General features: G+C 50.6%; 1 protein-coding gene across 2 annotated transcripts in view; it reads left to right on the top strand.

Annotated features, from left to right (window-relative positions):
• The first annotated feature begins 8,566 nt into the window (after positions 1–8,566).
• ACTR2 (actin related protein 2) overlaps positions 8,567–12,811 on the top strand; it is a 29,275-nt gene continuing 25,030 nt past the window's right edge. For both annotated transcript variants that reach the window (XM_061550133.1, XM_061550131.1), the window contains exon 1: positions 8,567–8,695. In XM_061550133.1, the coding sequence (XP_061406117.1) occupies positions 8,648–8,695 (48 nt within the window). In that variant the 5' untranslated portion in view covers positions 8,567–8,647. The remainder of the gene's footprint in view (positions 8,696–12,811) is intronic.

The following is a 12,811-nucleotide window of genomic DNA, read 5'->3' as shown; positions in this document are numbered from 1 at the left end:
CGGGAGACGACTTCACGGGTAGCACACTCTTTTATTTAACACCAAACTGTTACACGGGTGACTAACACTCACTTAGTTACTCGGGTGACTAACACCCACTCAGCTACACGGGTGACTAACACCCACTTAGCTACTCGGGTGACTAACACCCACTCAGCTACTCGGGTGACTAACACCCACTCAGCTACACGGGTGACTAACACCCACTTAGCTACTCGGGTGACTAACACCCACTCAGCTATACTGACACGGGCTCTTACGCCCCGTAGCCTTCCGGAACACACCCGGCTGGGGTGTCCGTCTCGGCTCTGGGTACCACCGTTCCGACCCACGCGGGCGTCGGACTACGGGTTCCCCAGTCTCGGCTCCGAGCCACACAGGGCCCCGGTCCTGACAAGGACGGCGGGACTAGGGGTCTCGGGCCACTACCTCCTCCACTCCGTCTTCGGTCTTCAACTGGTTAACACTGACCACGAGTGCTCTCGCGCGTCTCCCTTTATGCACCTCCTGCGGACGTCGCTGAGAGCACCCATCTTATTTGACCAATCACTGCGCGCTGGCTACGATCCTCTTTTCCCAGCTTGTGTCAGCGCGCCTCACCACCGGCGCGCGCGTTCATACCACGTCCACATCGCGTGCCCAACCCCGCGCACCCGTGATCCATCACTGTCGGCGCACGTCAACACCACCACTACAGAATCAAGGATTATAATGTAATGGAAAACGAGATAAATTATATATATTTGTAACTTTTTTTAAAACACACTTTAATTAAATGTACCGTACTAGTAATGGAAGAACTCCAGGAAGTGGCCCCGAAGCTTGCCATAACGTAAGGGACCGTGACCAATTACAGCCAACGTCAGTTGACCGTGGACAATTAGACCCAAGCCGAAACATAACATATAAAAAAGATTGTTTAAAAATATGTTTTTATTTTTTATGATATAATATAGTATTTTCATCAGTATGACATAAGTATACCAAGTTTTCAGTCGATACCACATTGGGAAGTGGGTTAAAATTGAGTTAAAAGATTTGAGGATACAACAACGACAGCGTGTAATAAAAGCGTGTAATAAAAAGGAACTGTAAAGGGAAGAGAGAAAATGAGAGGAAGACTAGGAAATAAGAGGAAAGGGGTGGAAAGGGAACGCAGACACGGGAGCAAAGGCTCGGGAGAGATGAGGCTTGAGAGGAAGATGCCTGCCACACGAAGGCTCTCGGTTCTCGCTGCACGGCGGGCAGCGTCTGTTTCCACAGGGGGCATCGGGGAGAGGGGAGGGAGACAGAGTGGGGCAGACCACACACAACTCCGGTAATTTACGGGAGGCTTGAGCTGACTTAGACGTATGTCTGAGCCAATCAGCGTCAAGGATGAGGCAGCAGCATCAGCCAGCAACGCTGCATAATCGAGGGAGAAAGTGAGCTGCTCAGTGAAGTTCGTAAAGAAAAGCTCCCGGCGCGTAGAGCGGAACGTCGGACATCACGCCGAACAACATGCGGTACAACCCGAAATCACATTGCGAGAACATAGTTTATTTTATTTGTTCCACGGAATATCCCGTTTAGCCAGATTAGAGAACTAAAAAGCGTGATAGCGGCATTTCCAACAGCTGGCATTTGGCAGTCAAGTGATATCCTGCGAATCAGAATAACGGCCACACATGCGTGAGGACATCAAAGATTCCCCGTTTAGTCTTTGAGCAGTCTGTTGGGACAAATGCTGTTTGAGAGTGTCTATGAAGGCCGGCATGGCACGCGGCGGGGTGGATAATCAAGACCACGCCCGGTCGCCTTTATCTCCACAGTGCTGATGTTTACAGACAACAACAGTGACTCATTTAAGGCTGAGCAGACCTCGGGAGAGGTCCACGACCGGTTCAAATATTCGCCGCTGCGATTGACCGTGAGCGGGAATCGAACTCGGGGTCGCCGGGTTCGCAGCGCAGTGCGATAGCCCCCTACGGGAGGAGACCATCGACTCATAAGACATTGACACGGAGTCTCAACCACTGCACTAAGCCACACATCACTACTATTTGCAACGGGGGTCACGGTTTGCACCGAGAGAGATTCCGGACGGGGCTTGTGGTAGAAATGGCAGCGGTAAAAAAAGGGTGATGGGTGGACCTCTAACAATGAATACTGACGATTATTCGGGGAGGTGAAGACCCCCTGTGCCCCTGCTGTCCACATCGTTGGTCACTGTTATGGACCTTGGTTAATTGACACGCGTAGAGTCTAAAAGGGGTGGTCTCAAAAAAGATAACCCCTGCCCCCCGTGGTGGACCTTGGTTGGCTGACACGCTCCAGATTTGAAGTTTTCGTGACTGCAGGGATCCATAATCGTTGGTTCTTTCGGTAAAGTCACGTAAGTATAAAATAAAATAAATTAAATCACGACGTTTCGATCGCAACACAAGCAATCATCATCAGGTGGGAAAACTACAGCAAGAATGTTTTGCTGAAGTGAAAATTTTCTGCAAACATTTTCTTGCTGTGGTTTTCCCACCTGATGATGATTGCTTGTGTTGCAATCGAAACGTCGTGATTTAATGTATTTTATTTATACTTACGTGACTTTACCGAAAGAACCAAAGATTATGATTGACACACGTTGAGTCAAAATCTGAAAGAGGTGGTCTCAAAAAATATACCAACAGGGAGGTTCAACTCCATTCACGGGCGAACAGCGCTCTCTGCTGGTTGGTGCGTCGTGTGCGTTCTCGTGTTATTTAGATTTTTTAAAATCTTAAACGGATGGTCCCTTTAAGCTGTTTCCCCCGGCTATCTTTTACAAGGGAGATATATCTGTGCTGCGTGAGCACAGCGGCAGCAAGGAGAAAACACAGCAGACAAGTAAAAAAGAAACCCCATCAATATTGCAGAGGACGAGTACAGGGGTCAAACTAGATTCGAAGCTTTCGTGACTGCAGGAATTACTCTTTGGTTCTTTCGGTAAAGTCACGTAGAACATAAAATCAAATAATAATAGAATACAACGTTTCAGTTGCAACACAAGCAGCCATCATCAGGTAAGAATGAATGATAAAATACAGACACGGAAACAACATAGGCAGACACACATGCAGAGACACCCCGAGCGAGATACACACCATTCATTTTTACCTGATGATGGCTGCTTCTGTTGCAACAGAAATGTCGTATTCTATATTATTATTTGATTTTATTTTCTACGTAACTTTACCGAATAAGAACCAAAGAGTAAGGACAGGGGTCCTCAAAGAATATTGCGCATCTTACAAACGGTCGTACACGAAACGCGGTTAATGAAACAACACCGTGCAAATATACTAGGAGCAAACGGTGCCAGAATAAAAAAAAAAGTTAAGTACAGAACTAAGTGTTGCTCTGTGCTTTGGCCTAATTGGGAAATAAATAGGGGGAGTGAAGGGAGAAAACCAAGCTGTAGATGAGCGGCACGGGGATTCCACAAATGTGGAGCAGCAACGCAGGCAGAACTTTTTATACCAAAGGGTTCAGCAAACTGATTTTTTAGGAGAAATAAGTAGGCACTTCTGAGACTAGGCGAGGGAGTTAGAGGGAACTAAGTGGTCATTTAGGTAATTATCGGATTTGTTTAGGACCGTAACGATGAAGATTATCCCAGTGATGGTCTCTCCGGATATCCAGGAGGGGGGAAGGGGACAGATTTGAGTAAATGTGTAAAGCTCGCAATGTGGAGTTCTATCGAGGGGCGTAGAGTGGAATGTACTGGGAAATCGGATTCCTCCAGTATAAACACATATTCTTGCGACGGATTATGAGGTGGAAGGCGCGTTTGTTTGCTTGTAAAGGAATCCAATTTTGGTTTTGTTTTATCTTCCTGGCCATGCGGTGGTCGTCAACGTGGGTCTTGAAAGACGGTTTCGAGTCCAGGATAATGCCGCTAGATCAGTGGTTCTTAACCTTTACTGCAGCGTTCGTAATTTGTTTTTATAATGTTAATAAATACATCGGGTTTGATGAAACAAAGTCGTTGTACTTACGTGCCCGTGCCTAATTTGTGTTTTCGATGATTTACCTTCCAATGAAATCTGGCCGTGTCTCGCACCCCCAGAAAGGGCATTTCGCACCCCCAGGGGATGCGTGCACCCCAGGTTAAGAAGAACCACTGTTCTAGACATTTAAAGTTCCACTTACTGCATATAGCCGCGAGAAACATATTCAGCTATAAAGAAATGAATCCCGGATTACAATCAATACGAAGTCAAAGAGTTGATAGTCTGCTAAGGGACAAGAACTCAGGAAAGGATGGAATGGAAGGAAAATGGGAAAGCCTGTTGTCCATCAATGGGAAGTTACTGACAACAGCAATTAGCAATCGTCGTTGTTTAAATAACAAGCACTGTATGTATATTGGATTTCTTTCACACCGTACGTTGACAACCATGCTAATCGGAGGTGCGGGGGAAGGACAACAAAATAAACATAAAAAATCAGTTATAAAGAAATGAGATTTCAATCTGGATGATTTTAAAGTGCACAGCTCCAGTGGCTTCCTAATATCTGAAGAGCGTTCCAGACGGCCGCAGAAGCGCATCTGAAAGGGCGCGATGCGGCGAGCGTCTTTGTACGATGGCCAGCCGAGAACCGCTGCTGCGTGGATGACCGGAGTTCGGGTGATCGTTTATGCTCTTTGACGAGATCAGCGAGCAAGTGTGATTCATTTGTGGCAAGTACTGAGTAACATTCCACCCAAAAAGGCGACACGCATCTGGTCTGACTCCTCTTGTGCATTGGAAGTCTACAGATTGGCTCTTCTAAACTCACATTTCCGGCAAGTGCTTGCGATTGTGCAGCCTTTTGCAGCAGTCGCGCGATAAAATATATTGGATACCTGTGAAAAAGAGCTTCATAGCTCTTCGGATTCTTCCAGTTTAAAGATCCTGATGATCAAATCTGAAAATGCACAACACTCGATATTGTTAGCAGCAATGTGCCATCTTAAATAAAAATGTACTGTGTATAAGATTGATTCCATTTACCGTGCTTTTGCCAGTCCATCACTGTTGCACGAGGGCATACTTGACCGTACCCGTTTTTTATCCATACTTCACTACTTTGGTCAGTGAGCGGCACCACTGGCGTCCGTGCGGAGCAAAGGGGGGGGGGGGGGGTGGAGGGACCTTCGCCGCCCCTCCCTGCCCCAGCCTATGCCGCAAACAACCCAACAACTTCCAATGTCATACGTCTCGCGGGTCACATTTTCAAACGTCCCGCAAACAAAAATGTAAACCTTATGGCGGTACCCCGGGGTTCCATATAACCCCGCGATGCAGTCAGTTGATGGTCGGCGATGCGGCAATCGACTCATCTCGACGAGCTGTACACGATGCACTATTCAAAGTTGAATTTTTCGATAATTGTTTTTTTATGCTGATGTTTGGGGTTTCGACATCGCGGAGGAACACCACCGATTTCGTATTGATTGGTACCCCAGTCTCGGAGCTAAGTACACCCCTGGGAAAAAAGAGTGTTCCAGAAATAAAATATTTAATTGCCTCGGACATTTTGTATTATTTGGTCATCTACAACATTTTAGCAGTACCAAAATATAATTGGGTTTTTTTGCATATATTATCAGTGTGTTTTTTGTTTGCATTTTGACCACGAGTATTGGTGGTTAATGCAGACGTGGTTTATTGTAAAAAGGATTCAGTTTTGTTGCAAGAAAAAATGGGAAAACCCCTATTATTATTGATCATTGAGCCGTTCAATGTTAACATCTCGGGCGCGCTTGTGTCGTATATGTCGACGACCGGGAGATACGACCATCGATGTTCGGTCGGGTGATCAGCCTCCGTCGTGATGTATCACTCAACAGAGTGGGCCGCGTTGAAGGCTGCCCACTTCCACTCAAAATTATCTGCAGTAATCGATTACTCGAGGGCAGGTTTTTGACCCGCCAATTGACTACAGTAACAGCGCCCTTAGTCACTTTCTGTTGTAACTGCAAAGGGGCCGTCCATAAATGACGTCGCGCATCTGGGGGGGGGGGGGGGGCAGACATTTGTGACGTTGTGTGACGAGGGGGGGGGGGGGGGTGAGAAATGTGACGTCACATCAAAATGCGCAACTTTAAATAAATACAGACAACACGTTCTTCTTAATTAAATAGACTTTTTAATAAATGTTTTCTCCTACATCAGAGTGCAGCGCCACATTAAATACGCACTATAATGACAATAGTTTAAAGCGATTTGAAGCATGTTTTTTAATTTCAAAATGGAAATATGGTTTTGGGGGGGGGGGCAGAGCTTTGTGACGTCATATTTGAGGGGGGGTCTGACTTTTTGTGACGCCGTGTGACGAGGGGGGGGGGGTCAAAAATCGTCCAAAATCGCGTGACGTCATTTATGGACGGCCCCAAAGGCCTTGGTGCAGTGACGGCAGCGGATGAGGTGTGTGTGTGTCTGTTAATGTGTAGCCCACCCAAGGACGTTGGAAGTCTTACTTGGTGTTAATGTTTAATGCACTAATTTATCAAGCATTAACAAAGGCCACGCTGTTGTTGAATAAGTGTTGTACTGAGACATCTGTGGAAAAAAGCTTAGTAGCTCATCGGATTCCTCCAGTATAAAAAACACATTCTGATTCTGTTTTAATGTACTTGTGCACCACTGTCAACGCAGCAGCAGCAGCACCAAACAATGTGTGTAATTTCAATCGATGTATTTACCAATTTGCGATTGTTTTGAGGACATTGCTAAATCCCTGTGATTCCCAGAATATGTATTCACACTGCAGGAATCCGATGAGCTATGAAGCTCTTTTCCACAGATGTCCAGTAGGGGCTGGGTAAGAACGTTCCAAGGCAGCAACATACAGACGCGGTGGTCAGCAGGGGGCAGCGTCGCAGCTACCGTTTGTTGTATTGTACTTCTATGCTCCCGCGTCCATTTGACCGTGTCCTGAACCAACCCGCATTGATCCGCGTGAAGGATAAGCAAATAACCCCCACGGTGTGTGCGGAGAGGTCCTCATCCAGCAGTGGATTGAGAGCAAAGGTCTGTAACGTACAAGTGCAACTCTCGTCCCTACAAAGTCCCATCTTTTTTTCTCTTCTTGGTTCTTTCGGTAAAGTCACGTAGAATGGAAATAAATAAAATAAGAAAATAATATAATAAATTAATAAAATGAGCTAAAATATTATTTTATTATTTACATTCTACGTGAACCAAGAAGATGAATCCCTGCAGTCACGAAAGCTTTAAATCGAAATGTCCCACATTGCTTTTCATTTCAGGAGACGGCCAAGAGTCACGTGACCCACTGCCTGTCAATCAAAGTCGCCCCCAACCCAATCAGCGCAACGCGTTTCACCAGCGACAGTTGCCTTCGTCGGGATAAGTCGACAACTCGCGACGACTGGGGGAACAACGCGCTCCTCTTATAAGCAACATCATCCGACAGGGTGGATAACAAGAGGTGGGGGGGGGGGCCGACACGCTTTACACCATGGGGAGAAATACATCACACGAAACTAAATCCTGATGAACAATTTCGAAATTGGCCATTGAGTTGCAGACAAACGCATTATTGTACCAAAAATAACTATTGTACTCATGAAACATATTTTTCAATGAAACGTTAAGGCCAATGAGGGCGGGACCCATAGCGTGCGTGACCATATATAGACATAGCGAGAGAGGGGGAGGGGTGGCTGGGGGATCGTGACGTCACTTCCTAGCCCCTCCCCACAAAATGACATCCGGTGGAGGAGCCCCTCCCCTCGCCCGCCACCACCCCGGCCGTAACCAGCCCCGCCCCTCCCCCATTCCCCTTATCTCACCCCACACACCCCGCCCCTCCCCCCTCTAGCCTCACACCCCGCGAGCCCCTCCCCCCCCCCACGAGTCCGCCCACACGCCCCGTGACCCCCACCACCACCACCAAGCCCCCCTATCGATTTTAATTTTTGTTATAACCACAACGATTTCGATCGTCACCATTCAATTTAAACCCAAAAAATCGACTCGACGTTTCAACTCACAAGTTTCGCTTTTTTTAGGGACTCCATTCTCCTTCGCGACTTTTCGCGTCAACATTTACAATGTTTCGTCGACATTTACAATGTTAACGTCTATGACGTGCACGAGCGAAACCCGCACACTGACCGGCGTCAACGTGACAGTCCCCAAACGAGTGAGAACAATCTAGCAGTGGATCGACCACGACGACGAAGGGCGGCGGCTTCTATTCCCCCCCCCCCCCACTAGCCCCCCCCACGAGCCCTCCCCCCCATTAGCCCTCCCCCCCACGAGCCCTCCCCCCTCCCGAGCCCCCCCCCCTACGAGCCTCCCCCACGAGCCCCCCCCCCACTAGCCCTCCCCCCCCACGAGCCCCCCCCCCCACGAGCCCTCCCCCACGAGCCCTCCCCACGAGCCCCCCCCCCCACGAGACCCCCCCCACGAGCCCGCCCCCCCCCCCACTAGCCCTCCCCCCTCACGAGCCCCCCCCCACGATCCCGCTCCCTTGTCGCCACGCCCCCTCGTCACCCAATCCCCGCCCCCCGCCCCCCGCCGCCCCGCCCCCCGCCGCCCCGCCCCCCGCCCCCCCGCCCCCCGGGTTCAGCAACGGCAGCGAGCAGCGAGCCGCCCCAGCAGCTGAGACGGGCGCCATGGACAGCCAGGGCCGGCGAGTGGTGGTGTGCGACAACGGCACGGGGGTGAGTCGGGGCGGCCGCCGTGGGGCCCAACGCGCGGACACGCGCCTCTCACTCACAGGCCGCGGCGGCGGCGGCGGAGTCGAACGTTAAGAGCCGAGGGGAGGGGGGTGGAGGGTTCCACACCTCCCATCCACACCGCCTCTCCACCCACCACCCCACCATGATCCCTGGCTTCGGTTCGCCGCGTCCCGCAGCTCGTTTCGCTCGCTGGGTTGGGCCCCCGAGTCGAGCCGGTGCCGGCCTCGGCCTCGGCCAGGCGTCTAGATTGGAGTTGGATTCCCCGCTCACGGCTAACGTCAGTCGCGCTTACCGTCACCGCTCCTGGGCCTTGGCTAGGTTTGTTACGTCTTGAACGCGTCTCGGATTCGGTTTGTGTGTGGAGCTGCAGCGCTGGGGAGACAAAGGCGGCCGGGCGTGGTACTAGCTGCACCCCCCCCCCCGTGACGTTCTTAATAGATGCTCGCGAACAGCTCTTGCCTCAACAGCCTGCGTAGGCTACACGGGGATCTTCGTCTTTATATACTGTGTGTACAGGCCTGTCTCTCTCTGGGGAGGGGGGAGCTAAAGATTAAACCATTAAGAGCCCATGTTTAGGGGGGTGCCCCCTCAATCCCTGTGCCCCCACCTGTACCACCCACGTACCCCCCCCCCACGTACCCCCCCCCACGTACCCCCCCTACGTACCCCCCCCACGTACCTCCCCACGTACCCCCCCACGTACCCCCCCCCGTACCCCCCCCCCCCACGTACCCCCCCACGTACCCCCCCCGTACCCCCCCCCGTACCCCCCCGTACCCCCCCCACGTACCCCCCCCCACGTACCCCCCCCCCACGTACCCCCCCCCACGTACCCCCCCCCACGTAACCCCCCCCGTACCCCCCCACGTACCCCCCCCACGTACCCCCCCCCCACGTACCCCCCCCCACGTACCCCCCCCCACGTACCCCCCCCACGTACCCCCCCCCACGTACCCCCCCCCCACGTACCCCCCCCCCGTACCCCCCTCCCACGTACCCCCCCCCCACGTACCCCCCCCCCACGTACCCCCCACGTACCCCCCCCCCACGTACCCCCCCCACGTACCCCCCCCCACGTACCCCCCCCCACGTACCCCCCCCCACGTACCCCCCCCCACGTACCCCCCCCCACGTACCCCCCCCACGTACCCCCCCCACGTACCCCCCCCACGTACCCCCCCACGTACCCCCCCCACGTACCCCCCCCCTACCCCGCTGGGGGAGGAAGCCGAGTTGCTACATTTTGTATAAATAAGCGGAAGCGACGCGCGACACCGGGAAGTGAACTAATCCTCCCCCCGCGCTCCCCCCAGCGGTTCGGTTCAGATCGGGTCCCGGTTCCATGCGGTATTGTTTGGGATCGAACTCGGTTCTGGTTCAGAGTTGAATCGGCTCTGGCTCCGATCCACTTGGGCAGAATCCAGACGGTGCACAGAACAACCTCGTAACGATATACGGTAATGCGGGAAACATCACGTGGTTGTTGTAAGGGACGTTCCAGGGCTCCAGCATGGAGTCGTTTTAAATTGCACGACTCCTGAGCCTAAAGGCAACACGATCTTGACCCAATCCATATTTTTGTTACTAAACCGGACCCAATATTCAACCTAACCCTGACTATCGCCCTGACCCTAACCTTAACCGGACCACCAACTTACCTGGACATAAACCTTTAACCCTGACCCTAACAAATATAACCTGTGCCTTGACCCAAACATTTAACCCCCTGGGGCCACCAAGGCAGGATGGGCTGCCCAGGGTTTAGCAACAAGAGAGGGAATCGCGCATGAGAGAGAGCACGTACACAACGGAGATGGAGCGATGAAATGAGCTCGTGCGTGAAGGTGGATTGTTTAGTAGCAGCACCGCGAGAGGTAGCGACGGCTTGGGGAAGCCTTCATCCAGCAGTGGATTGACCATGGCCGATGATGATGGTGAATGAAAGACACACACAACATGCAGAGCGTCATTTTTCCGGGTCGCTGGTGAACTGTGGCACGTGACCTAAGTTAGTAAGTAGCCAACAGCCCAAAGCGAGAGGTGCATTGATGGATGTGGTGTGCCGCGGGTGCTGAAATATTTTCCGAGCCGGCTGAAATGAAGGCCGTGGTTAATGCCCGTGGGGGGGGGGGGGGGGGGGTGAATGTGCACTGTGCTATGCTCCAGACGCCTGCACTAGCCGAGAAGTTCCCTTTTACATGCAGGAAGTGACGAAACGCGTTCTGTACTCCACCAGATAAGCCGGGACTGTACATCTTAGTCTACAAGTACTGCACCGCGCGTGTGTGTGTGGTGTGTTCACGAGTTGCATGCACATGGAGTACTCGTGTGAGCAGAGCTTAAATTATCGCGGAATATTTTCCGGTGCCCACCAAACTCAACCCCCCCTCCCAAACACTGTCCGGAAAAGGGGTGGTGGTGGTGGTGGTGTGGGTTGGATGTTATTTCCCGAAACTCTGCCTCGGAATAATTAAGTGTGGAGTGAGCGTACTACTTACCACATACATTGCTGAGTGTGCACCGTGTGCGGATTTGGCCAGCGCCCAGTGCTTTTGATAGATGTACAGAACAGCCTTTGTTATGGCTTCACACCCTGGCAGTGACATTATCCGTATTCCAGTAATGACTCAACATAAGTCCTGATTAATACGACGGATGTATTGACCATAAGAATACATGGACGTTAAAGATCCTGTGACAGTATTGGATAGATTTCGATTTAAAGCTTTCGTGACTGCAGGGATTCATCTTCTTGGTTCTTTCGGTAAAGTCACGTAGAAGGGAAGTAATAAAATAATAAAAATAAAACATAATAAAACAATTCTCACGACGTTTCGGCCACAACGCAAGCAGCCGTCCTCAGGTGAAAACCAGGTCCGTCGAGGCGACAGAGTCTGAATGAAACAGCACACGAGCTTGGAGCATATATATAAGCTGGGCGCATTGACAAAGGAATTTGCATATCAAAAGGAATTTAGCATATTTATGGGAAATGCAGGAATGTGATTAGTCCTGCATATGCATGTGCATTATGCAGGATTAACAGCATCAAAGGGAGCTGCAGTTACTATTGGATAGAGTAGGCCATTGTGTGCTGGCGTCATGGCCCATATTTTCATTACTTTAAAAATGACTGGAATATACTAAAGTAATCATTGCCAGCTCATACAAAAACTTGAGACTCGGTGAGGCTATCCTAGGTAAACAAGTGTCGTAAAAATGCATAATCATTTGCCAAGATTTATAATTGATTTTTGTCTTCGGCCACGTGATGATCTGACCAAATTTATGAGGCCAAGAACCCGACACAGCCAAAAGTAATAATTGTCACGTGGTGCAAGTGTTTAACAAGGCGCCAATTATTGTTTCAGCTCACCGGTGAGTTGGAGAACAATTCTCTCAACCAAATGTAGCAATTAATAATTTTGTCATCAGTCCACTAGTGAAAAAAAACATCCTCAAGACGTAGCGTGATCCTGTGCAGTAGTATTCCACCTTGCACATACAACACACGAGCCGATGTCATCGCCCTAATGGACTCGTTCCGTTCCTTGGCTAACGCTCCGTCACTACTCTTGACCATCAGCCATCATCGGTGATTTTTTTACACAGCGCCTCCCATGCATTAACATCTCGAAGCACCAGGACAAATGGGGTATTTGAGATAATTACTCAATACGGTATGGACAATATACACAGCAAAGGTTTATAACGTGAATTGTATAACATTGCGAATGTTATCACAGCGAGTTGGCAAGGGATATTGCACCATCGTGCCCCTTTTTAAATTGACTGCTGGACGGGTCATGGCGGTTATTTGACCATACTTCCCCATGCTGGTCAGTGCGAGTTGTTGGAAGGCAGGGGAGCATAGACGTGGAAATACAGAAGTGTACTCTACATGACGGTCACCCATTCAAACACTATTGGCGGCTCAAAAGCCCTGCTTAGCTTCCGAGATGTGTTGAGATTGGGCGCTCTCCAGCCGAGTTGGTAAATATGCGTCGAAACGTCACCTGATGCCAAGATGTGTTGTTCGTTATCTGCACTGAAATCGGTACAGTGCATTCCTTATTTGCATACCATTTCAGCTGCACA

The sequence above is a fragment of the Lethenteron reissneri genome, chromosome 11 (genome assembly GCF_015708825.2).
Source record: "Lethenteron reissneri isolate LAM-NWPU_2019-01 chromosome 11, ASM1570882v1, whole genome shotgun sequence".
Lineage (NCBI taxonomy): Eukaryota > Metazoa > Chordata > Hyperoartia > Petromyzontiformes > Petromyzontidae > Lethenteron > Lethenteron reissneri.
This window is presented reverse-complemented; position numbering and strand designations above follow the sequence as displayed.